The following is a 12,269-nucleotide window of genomic DNA, read 5'->3' as shown; positions in this document are numbered from 1 at the left end:
TCAGTCGTGGTATTGAAGGTGGGAGAGAGCGCTGTACATTCACTCCCCCCACTTATAATCCCTGCTGGTACGAGACTCGAACCCGCAACCTTTGGGTTACGAGTCTGAATCTCTAACCATTAGGCCACGACTTCCCCAAGTTCACAACTTCCAAATACAAAAAAGTATTTACAACACTGTTCCAGAACAGTTACAAATGCAGACATGATATTATGTTTACGCGGCGCCATGCAATGCAATGCGTAAAAAGACAGTATTAGTCATTATAATCCATAATTATGTCCCCACTGGATGCAACGAATGCCTTGTTTATAATGGGTTTGAATGTTTTTGTCTCGTCACTCCAGCCGGGACATGGTATAGAGCACACCTCACTTTTCAGACCGATGAGCTTTGTAAAAATCGAAAAACGCGTTTCAGAAAGGCGGGGCATAGAGGAGAAACAATAATGTACAGTATGTGGAAAATAATGTTTTTTTTTAACCTTAAACCGCATAAACACATGTCATTACACCAAATACACCAAATAATGTTCTTTTTAGCAACATCATATGACCCCTTTAAATAATCACAGTGAAATGTCAGTAGAAGGTGTGTTGATGTATGTATTGTTCACCAGATCATGGAGATTCATCAGTCTGCTGTCATTCTGCTGCTGTTCTTGGCTGCTTCTTTCACTGCTTATGGTCAATCAGATGGTATAAAGCCCCGTTATCAAAATTTCCTCAATCAGCATTTGGGTCCTCATGTGAGTGAGCATGCTTGTGACAGTGAAATCAGTAAAAGGCACATCACTCTCTCTGGAAATGTCTGCAAACCTACCAACACCTTCATACAGGCGAATAAAAACAATATTAAAGCAGTTTGTGGCAGGGGAGGAAGTCAATGGAGGGATAACGCAATCCGGTTTACGAGCAACCAGCCTTTTCCTGTGGTCACATGTACATTACAAAGTGGAGCAAGACACCCAGGATGTGTATATGGTAGAGGGAGGGGATCCACTCGTAACATTGTGTTGGAATGTGATGGAGGCTGGCCTGTACATTATGTTGAAGGCATAATTAATGGATAGATGGCATGGCTAAATATAGAGCCTCTCAAAGCTTAACAATACTTTGCTAATCATTTGTTCACTTCTCCTTTCCATCTTTCTTTGTTTTTGAAGTGCAATAAAAAAGGTAATCTGCAGTGGTTTTAACCAGTTTTTCACATAAATATGGCAACCACAAGTTGACGGTGTAACCAATGAAACACAGCTGTGCCAATATTATATGTACTTTAAAACATGGCATTGTTTGTTGTAATTAAAGAAGCTGTCTTACAATCTCTAATTATATTTGAGCTAATATGTATTTCCTTTTGAAGAGCCACAACCTTTTGAAGGTATGCACATGCATGATTCTGTGTGTAATTGTGCTTAACACATGCAAGATTCAGCTAGTTTAATTAAATTACATTTTTACATTACATTTTAAATTACAATATTGCATTACTCCCTAAAAAAGTAACTTAGTAACTTATGCAAAGCAATGCATTACATTACTCTTTACTCATCTAAGCTAGGCTTGCTTGTTTGTTTCAAAGTATTCTGCATTACGTTTCTTGAGTTTCTTGTAATGTGTTACCCCAACACTGCTGGTTACAGGTCATAAAATGTATATAAGAAATAATCACCACAAGGGTGAGCAAAACCATCATAAGCAAAACTAAATGACCTGGAAAAACACAAAATACAATGAGTCTCCCTAAACCTAAATAAAAGTGCTGATTCATTGTTAGCTTAGTCCACAGTTATGCTAACACACACACAAATATTTTAGAGACACTGATTCCAGACATTTGTTTTAAAACATATAACACATCCTTGCTTCAGAAAAGAAAACTGCATTACTGGTTTTACTTTTAGTGTTTGCTGAAGGAACAAGAAACGGAAATGTCTAACAATATTCTGCATAGAGTGCAAGGTACAATATTTAAAAACAGTTTAATAAAACACCTTTAGTGTTAAGAAAATAAAAACAAGCAGATTTTTGTGAAGAGTTTAGCATATATTAGCGTTGACAATTAAATAACTTTTCTTAAATATTTACCTAACATAAATAAACATCATGATACATCTCCACTTACTTCTTTACAATGAGCACCAGACAAAAAGACAAATCCAAAAATAGGAACAAGAGAAAAGTGTTGCCAAAAGAAAGAGCCAAGAAATCCGCAAGTCTAAAGCTGAAGGCCGGACTGACCAAATAGAGTATTTAAGTGAAAGCAATCGTCTGCATCAAACAGTGATAATATTCCACAAGACAAACATGTCAGCAAAATACAATCATTCCTTGAGTTTAAAAAAAAGATCACACTTGACAATCAAAGCTGATCACAATAGAACTGAAAGAGATATGAGGTAAGACAAATGACACAACAGGACTTCACCTCCTCCTCACATGCTAACAGATAAAATCAAAGAACTAATCAGTGCCTCATAAAATGTCACAGATGTTCACAACTTTAGGTAAGATAAGTGACTCATTTTTGCGCATTTCAAAAATGAAGGTAAAAATATATCTACCAAATGTATTACATCTTACTTTAATTTAATAGCATTGTTTTATCAAGTATACAGACATCTGTGTGAATTGTTCTTTAACATTCCTCCTGAGAAACATAACATTTATTATTTTTCTAGTTTAACGCCAGAGTCACAACATTTAACACAGCACTGTGTCATCGATCCAGCTACAGGCACTGAACAGAATAAATACTCTCAAGCAACGTGTTTCACCATCTTTAAAATAAATCAATGAATTTCAAGCTTATTACGGCTGGTTTAGGTTCTGATGTAACTTATGTAAATGTAAAACGCTATTCATAGTTTGCCAGCCAGTGTTTTCTGATGAAGGTGAATGACTAAGGGTTAGTGTTTGTAGTTAAATCATAAACTTTAGCCAATGTAATGATAACAGTCTTTTCCGATAATAGCAACAATACCAGTAAAAACATCTGAGTAGTGTAAACTGTTAACAGCACTTGTGTCCTCCAGACTGTGTATGAGGAGTAAAATCCTCTTCATACTCTGCAAAACAATGATTTCCTTACTTTGAGAAGCAAACTTACTTAAGATTTTCAGTTGCGTTTACTGAAACATGTAAGTTTATGCTTAGAACAAGGGAAGATGTCTGTCAATGGGGTTGGAAAAATAAAATAGTTTTCTGTTTGAATAAGGTTTATTTTTCTGACCCCACTGGAAGATATCTTGTCTTGTATTAAGCACAAATTCACTTAATTTTAAGTATTATTATTAGTAGTAGTAGTAGTAGTCGTAGTAATTTTTCTTCTCAAGTAAATGTATCTTGATTTAAGATTTTTTTTGCATGTTTTTAAGGGAAAAAGTATATACTTAGTGTACTTTTTATATACTAAAAAAATGTCTTCCAGATGTAAACAGGCACATCAAATAGACATCTTTGAGATGTACGTGTGCTATCGGCGTTGCAGAGATAACCACTGTATTTCTGCTTGCCCAAGAGCATTACCTTCTGTCACAGAGTGAATTAGCATTTTCATCCATCCCGTCTGCTGCTTTTGTTGCCGTCACTGTTGTCAATTTTAACCGTTTGATGGAAAATAAGAACAATTCAGATAATAATCTGGAATTACTTGACTTTTTGATTCGTAGTTTACATTTTTCAACTGGATCGCATATAAACACAATAAGGGTTTTCCAAGGGTTTCTTACTTTTAGACTAGCCAACTAGTCGGTTACAAATTTATATTTAAACGTCCATGAAGTTAGTCGTAGCGCATATCCTAATCGTAACACAATTACTCTGTGAGCGATGAGTTTCATCTGATCCTATTCTCTCCATCATTTCATAATTCTCTTTAGTGTCCCTTTCAATTCAAATTCTCAAATCAGCCTTAAAAGTGCGGAACGAAAGTTTCAAAATTCAAATGAAACAAATAGAATCGACTCAGAAGAGATGTGATTGAATGCACGCGCGTCGCCTGATCCACAAATGCACATTTTAATCGCTACATTCACAAATTATGATACTTTAATACAAACTATAACATTTGTATTCACAAATATGTCTCTATTTGAACAAAATGCTGCACATTAATATAAATCTTAACTCTGCAGACACCGGTTGAAAAGCATTTGTTTCAATGTAGTGACACACATTTGCGAATTTTTCAAATCGTGTACACGTTAATGAATTGCACTGGGCCTTGTTCGTTGGTAGTTGTGTGTGTGGGGAACGTGAAATGCTGCAAACTGCGAAAATGAAGTCTAAAAATCCAAATGTACCGAACAAGATGTCAATAAATGCACGCGTGTCACCTGATCCACAAATACACGGATTCCTTTTTTCATGAGCAATTTATGATATATTAATGCAGAACAGAGCATTTTTACTCGCAAACATGTCTGTATTTGTTCAAATCGCTGCACAATCATTTAATCCCGAATTCCACAGACTCAAATTGAAAGGCATTGGTTTGTGGTTAGTAAGATACATGCATAAAATGTATGCAATACATGGATAATTGTGCATGCATCTACTAATCATTTTGAGTCTAATATCATCCCATATTAGAAGGTGTGTTGATGTTTGTGTGGTTCACCAGGTCATGGAGGTTCATCAGTCTGCTGTGATTATGCTGCTGGTCTTGGCAGCTTCTTTCACTGCTAATGGTCAACCAGCACATATAATGAACCGTTATCACACATTCCTCAATCAACATGTGGGTCCTCATGTGAGTGAGGATGATTGTGACAAAGAAATCAAAAAAAGAGACATCACTGCCCCTGGAACTGAATATGGCTGCCCACTGCTCCGTGTGAGTGTGTGTGTGTGTGTGTGTGTGTGCACTTGGATGGGTTAAATGCAGAGCACAAATTCTGAGTGTGGGTCACACGTCACTTCCCTTTCATTTTTCACTTTCACTTTCACTTTCCCATTGAAGGTTGGACTGACGGTTGTTAAGCCTTCGAAGGACTGCTCTTGTCGCTTAGCAAGAACGCCTGGCAGTCACTTTTTAAAAATAATTATATTCAACTGCCTAAAAACAAAACATGGTTCAAAACTTGTCTAAATATGTTTACCTTGGACCTGTTATGCTCAATAAAGAGTATACACTATATAAAATACCATCTTGGTAAGATATAAGTCAACATTTAAACCACATTATCTGTATATTATTTTATTTTTACATTTGTATCATTAGATACATTCTATTATTAGAGTAATTATAATCCAATACTTACATTTAAAAGTGTAATTCAGCAATTTCTTAAAAAAAATAAATAATCCGGTTGTCAATGGCACGCAAAGGATTCTGGGGTAGACGAGGACGTCTTTAATTTTTATGTCAATAATGCATACAAAAATAAAATAAATATTTGATTATAGTAATTTGGAGTGGTTTTAATTAGTTTTTCAAATAAATATGGCAACCATAGTTTGACATAGTGTAAAGTCTACCAGTGAAACACAGCTGTGAACATGAATAGTGTGTCAATTGATTTATACAAGTACTTTAAAACATAGCCTGGTTTGTTGTAATTTAGTAAGCTGTCTTACAGTCTACTAATTACATTTGAGCAAAAGCAGAAAAAATGATAATCTTTTGAAGAACAGCATTCTTTTGAAGGTCTGCACGTCTTCATGCATGCTTCTGTGTGTAATTGTGCTTAACATGCAATATTCAGCTATGAAAGTTTTTGAATGTGCAAAAATAGATGAGGGAAGAAAAACACGAATGCTTTTTCTACCTGTGTAATCCTCAATAAAACTTCTCTACTGCCTTTAAACGTGTCTGATTGATTGTCTTAACACCACTTTGAAAATAAATATCCATGAACTTAAGATTTTTGTCTTTATACTTCATAACCAGTGCTGGGAAGTTACTTTTAAAAGTAATGCGTCACAATATTGCATTACTCCCTAAAAAAGTAATTGAGTTACTTATTATGGAAAGTAATGCATTATGTTACTTGCGTTACTCATCTGGGCTGGGCTTCCATGTTTGTTTTTAATATAAAAAAGGTCTATTTTTTATGTATTTATTTTTTGTAAATTTAAAAGCCTTCACACCAAAAGTGAAATGATTAAGCCTCAGGCTGAAGAAAATGTAAATCCACATCTGTACAATAAACGGCAAAGCTCAAACGAAACTTTCTATAGGACAGAGAAGAAAGTTCAACACTCTTCACCAATTAAAAAAAAAACACAAATGGTTAAATTTGATCTATGAAGGTCATCAGCAAAGACATTGGATAATAAAATTGGGTCAAATACATACAGAATATGTGTTATTTAACATATTTAATTACTGAAGGTTTGTGCCATATTCTGAGTTTCCTTTTCACTGGTTTTATTCATTTTGAAGAATACTGAATCTGTTTCTGTGCAAGCGAGATGAGTAAATACATGTTTATATTTAATCCAGAACTACAGTAAGTATCATGTTCACTCCCGATTTCTCTCAACATGGGGACAGAAGAGCTGTCAGTCAACAAAAGAAAAAGTAACTGGTGTTACTTATTTGGAAAAGTCAGATATTTTCTTGTAAATTAAAAAGTAGTGCATTACTTTATTAGTTACTGACTATGTAAATTACAGTACTTAATACTTGTAATGGGGTACCCCCAACACTGTTGGTTAATAGTATATTACACACAGTTGCCATCTACAGATCATACAATGTAAAACAAATAACCACCACAAGGATGAGCAAGACCATCACAAGCAAAACGAAATAACCTGGGGGGGGGGAAGCAAAGGCAAAATTTAATGAACCACCCTATCACCCTAAATCTATATAAAACTACTGTTTCGTTGTTATCTTAGTCAACGGTTATGATAACACACACACACAACAATATTTTAGAGACACAAAGATTCCAGCAATTATAAGTGAATCATTTGTTTTTAATAATGTTAATCACAAAAAAAACATTCAAAGATCAAGTTCATTTCCTTGAAAAATACATTACTGTTTTTACTTTAAAGCACTTTTAGTGCTTACTGAAATAAAGGTAAGGAACACAGAAAGGAAAATATCTAAAAATATTCTGCCTAGAGTGCAACACACAGTATTTAAAAACAGTGTACTAAAACGCCTTTAGTGTTAAGAAAATAAAAACATTTGTGTCCACTTCTTATTTATAAAGTAAACTCTATGTACAGGCTTTAGTGAAGAGTTTAGCATATTAGCTTTGACATGTAAATTACTTTCCTGAAAATATTTACCTGACATAAATAAATATCACGATTCTTCTCTATTGAGGCCATTTCTATATTTACAATGAGCACCATATGAAAGACAAATCCAAAAATAGGAATAAGGGAGGAAGAGAAGAATCAAAGAACTAATCAGCACCTCTTAATAAAATCAAATAAATAATCAGCACATTCAGCACCTCTTAATACAACCGAATTAATAATTAGCACCTCTAAATAAAATCGAATAAATAATCAGTACCTCTTAATAAAACCCTCTAAATAAAATGTAATAAATAATTAGCACCTCTAAATAAAACCCTCTAAATAAAATTGAATAAATAATCAGTACCGCTAAATAAAACACTCTAAATAAAATTGAATAAATAATCAGCACCTCTAAATAAATCCCTCTAAATAAAATTTAATAAATAATCAGTATCTCTTAATAAAACCCTCTAAATAAAATCAAATAAATAATCAGCACCTCTTAATAAAAAAAAAAGTTTTTTCATTTTATTTTTTTATTGTAATGCCCATTTTGTTCTATCAGTCAGTTCTATCAGTTATAAGACGATGTGAACAGATGGGACAAAATAACTGATATTTCAGACCAGGTTTGCATTAATAGGTCTTATAGTGAAAATGACAAGAAACAGATAATTGCTCAAAACTATAATAAATCTCTATACTGACAAACATCAAGAACTTGCTGGTAATGTGTTGCTTTGTTTCTTATATTATTGCTCATAAACTGTTAAAGGCTAAATGTTTTAATTTGTCATTTAAATAATTAAAAAACTAATTATAATACATTTTCAGTTTCTGATGTCATATGTAATAAAAATGTAATGACTGATATTGGTGCTGAAAATCTTGGAATCAACACAATTACTCTATAAGTGCATTTTTTTTTGGCAATCGATTATTTCCTAATTCTCTTTAATCTCCAATTAAATTAAAGTATCACAATTATAAATGATTACATTGTTTTATTAGCAGCCTCGACCTGAGTCTGATTATTGGTCCATGTTCTCCAAAGGAATGTTGTCTGGATCAGGTAGATTATCTGGATTACGTGGCAAGTTATCATCATTGTCCTGTAAGAAAACACATATTCACAAAAGGTAAAACATAATGAGGAGGATTTATGTTTTAGTCAGAAATTGTGTTTTATTTTTCAGTTTTTTTCTCCCTAAATATTTAAGTGTCTTCTGCATCAAACAGTCATATTCTATTGTGTTTCAATACTATTCTAAGTATTGTGATTCCAATACCACCTCTAAAATGCTTAAACTGTTATAATTGTGTTTTCTAATAAGACACTTGTTCTCTGAAATTTTTTTTAATATCAATTGTTATAGAGTTTATTTGGTAGTTATTTGTGTTTTTGATTGTTTTAACACTGCCTCAGTGACTATCTGCTTCTGTAGTACTAAAAATAACGGGAAAAAAGATAGCTATTCACAGTTTAAAATTGAAAAAAATTATACACACCAGTGTTCTTGTGTTAGGATCTTTTGCACAGTAAATCTGTTAAATCAGCTGTGTGTACTACTTACATTTTGTGGTGCTTCCCTATATGTCCTGCCGCAGCGATTGTCACAACATCCACGAGCAGCAGCTGCAGCTTTGACACCAAGAACAGCACCAACAATACCACCAACAATAGCACCAACAAAAGCACCAAGCGCAGGAAAAACATCATATTTTTCTTCTATAGTGTCTTCAGACAGACCTGAATCAGTAGAAGCTAAAGACAGTCATTATTAATAGAAAGCAACTAATAATCAATACTTTATTTACCAATATCTCCGGCTGATGTTAGACCTTTCTACTTTGGTCACCAGTTGCATGATACTGATTTAACTGATAAATTGCATGTCTGTTGTGTGTCAACAATGTGAACACAACAGGAAACAGCAGCATCTATAGGAAAACTAATATTATGCATTTTCATGTTAATAACATCAGTCAAAGTGTTATTGAGTCACAGCTTGCTTTTTCTAAATGGTCCACAAACCAACACTTATTAGGAAATGCATGCACTAAATGAATGACTGACCATTGCAACATGTCTCGCTGCATCTTGCATCAAAAGCACTGTGCTTTTTAAGACAAGACGTGTTTAACTTTCTCACTTCGCCAATTGTTTGAGAGTCTATTTTACTGCTCAGTTGTATTTCGGTAGCAAAAAAAAGAGAGTCACGGTCACCTTCGCAAGCAGAAAAAAAGGACACAGTATTGATCATGACGGGACACAGATCAATAGGAAGATAATCACACTTGACCCCAGTGCCTGTGACCTGTAAGAGGGCATGCATGGTCCTTTGTGCTGATAAAAATGTATAGAGACGAAGTAAAAAAGTGTTTTTTTTTTTTAAATTTTTTGGGTGTAGAGCAGGGAAGGTAGTGTAGTTTTAAGGGGGGACGACAAGAAGTCATAGTCTGTTCTTGGAACTCCTGGTACAGCTGTCACAGCACAATGTGACAGCCTAGTATGGCAGCGTAGGACGACCTATGATGGACGATTTTCCTCGAGCGCAACCCCCCCCACACACACACCAATTCTTCAAAGAAAATGCACTGAATGACTAAATTATAGCTATACTCACCAATGACAGTAACACTGAATTTCTTCACTCTGGTAATATTAAAGCTGCTGTCACTGATGATAATCTGTAGTGTATAAAGTCCAGAGTCTGTGGTTCTGGTGTTTGTGATGGTCAGAGATCCAGTCTGTTGATCCAGCTTCACTCTGTCTCTGAATCTCTCTTCACCATCTTTACACTGATCATCTTTACAGATCTTATTGGGATCATCATTGATTTCAGCGATGAGAATGTCATTAAAAAACCACTTCATCACATCATTTGTTTTTTTAATTTCACCAGTATCTAAAGTAACAGATTCTCCCTTGTGTTTCTTGACTTTTGCAGAAACACCTGAAACCCAAACCAACAGCTGCTGGAGGATGTTTTTGGGGTAAAAGAACAACAACAACAACAAAAACTACACAACATGAACTATGAAGATGAATGTGATTGCACAAGCCCTTTCATGACTTTCATTCTGAAAATAAACATTTATGCACAGTTTTTTTTACATACTTATTTTACATTAAATGCTAATTTAAACAGATAATAATATAAGCTGGTCAGAGATGGCATGATTAGACGCTGCCAACTTCATCTGAACTCAACTGCAGCTTCTTTTGATTGAAATTAACTATTAAAACTATCAGCTTGCCAATGGAATAGGCTTAATTTAAAATTAAAATGAACTGTTTAATAATGAGTAAAAGTAAAATAACTGTGTAAACAGAGATAGTTCTACAAACTGCATTTGCACAGCAATTTTGTCAAGAGATTATATGTATACTGTATGTGAATTAATAGACAGGTAAAGAAAATGACTGAATATAACTGTAAAAAGATAAACACATTAACAATGTGCTTTAAAGATGTATAAACTGTATTTTAACATTTATTAATGACTCACCTTGGACAGTAACACTGAAGATTTTTTCATTGCTGCTGTTGATCAGTAGTTTATATTCTCCAGAGTCTGTGGTTCTAGTGTTTGTGATGGTCAGAGATCCAGTCTGATGATCCAGCTTCAGTCTGTCTCTGAATCTCTCTCTACACTGATCATCTGTACAGATCTTACTCTGATCTCCAGTGATTTCAGCGATGAGAATGTTATTAAAAAACCACTTCATCACATCATTTGTTTTTTTAATTTCACCAGTATCTAAAGTAACAGATTCTCCCTCATTTTTCTTGACTTTTGCAGTAACACCTGAAAACCAAACCAACAGCTGCTGGAGGATGTTTTTGGGGTAAAAGAACAACAACAACAACAAAAACTACACAACATGAACTATGAAGATGAATGTGATTGCACAAGCCCTTTCATGACTTTCAGTCTGAAAATAAACATTTATGCATGGTTTGTGCTTAACACATTTTACATACTTATTTTACGTTAAGTCCTCATTTAACCCTTTGGTGCTCCTCATTTGGGAGTCATACTTGTGGTCTTCACGGTCAAAAGTGACCGGACACCTAAGATTTTACTTTTTCCCCCCACACTCTTAAAAATAAAGGTGCTTCAAAAGGTTCTTCAAGCGATGCCATAGAAGAACCATTTTTGGTTCCACAAAGAACCATTAAGTCAAAGGTTCTTTAAAGAACCATCTCTTTCTTACCTTTTTGTAATCTGAAGAACCTTATTTTGCCACAAAGAACCTTTTGTGAAACAGAAAGATTCTTCAGATTCAGGTTTTTTATGGAACCATTTAGACAAAAAGGTTCTTCTATGGCATCGTGAAGCACCTTTATTTTTAAGAGTGCACCCCAGTACAATCAATGTAACATATTTTTGTTCTATATTTTTTATTTTGTATTTTGAGATAATTTAATGATACTAATTAATATTTATGCAATAATTATGATACATTTCTTCCCATTGAAAATAATAAAAATTTTAAATATTTTTTATACTTTTCTATAAATGCAGTATTTCATGTTAAAATAGAGTCAATTACTTTAAAATTCAATTTTTTGAAGCCAGATTAGTGCCATCTGGCAGGAGTAAAATAAGAAAAACATCTGCAATTCAATGGTTTAGCCCACATATTTCTATATAGCTCTATATAAAAGGCCTTCAAATTCTCTTATTGTTTTTAGACATAAATACTTTTTAAAATTATAATATTCTTTTTCAAATTTTTATTTAGTTTGGGTTTGAATATATATTTTTGATATTCTCAAAGACAACCTTTTGTAAAGGTTTATTTATTTATTTATTTTTTGAAATGTTGATTTGAAGTGTCAGTTTTTTAATTATTTTTAGGGATGCACCGATACCGGTCTCCTGTACTCGTACTCGTTAAAATGCCCCGATACCAAACGCCGATACCACACAGCATGTGATAAGCGCCATATTCAAACAAAGAAACACAGACAACAGAACAACAGACAGCAGAAAGGCGTTAAGGATGTCTACTACGAAGTATATGTATGCAATGAATATAATGTTAAA

At 33.8% G+C, this 12,269-nt stretch overlaps 1 protein-coding gene across 1 annotated transcript in view; it reads left to right on the top strand.

Moving 5' to 3' along the window:
* Window positions 1-11,100: 11,100 nt before the first annotated feature.
* Window positions 11,101-12,269, top strand: part of LOC107751547 (SLAM family member 9-like) — a 24,268-nt gene continuing 23,099 nt past the window's right edge. The window contains exon 1 of the mRNA XM_016567285.1: window positions 11,101-11,119. Within this exon, the coding sequence (XP_016422771.1) occupies window positions 11,101-11,119 (19 nt within the window). The remainder of the gene's footprint in view (window positions 11,120-12,269) is intronic.

Source organism: Sinocyclocheilus rhinocerous, unplaced genomic scaffold, assembly GCF_001515625.1.
Source record: "Sinocyclocheilus rhinocerous isolate Xijiao unplaced genomic scaffold, SAMN03320098_v1.1 scaffold4155, whole genome shotgun sequence".
NCBI classification, from domain to species: Eukaryota; Metazoa; Chordata; class Actinopteri; order Cypriniformes; family Cyprinidae; genus Sinocyclocheilus; species Sinocyclocheilus rhinocerous.
This window is presented reverse-complemented; position numbering and strand designations above follow the sequence as displayed.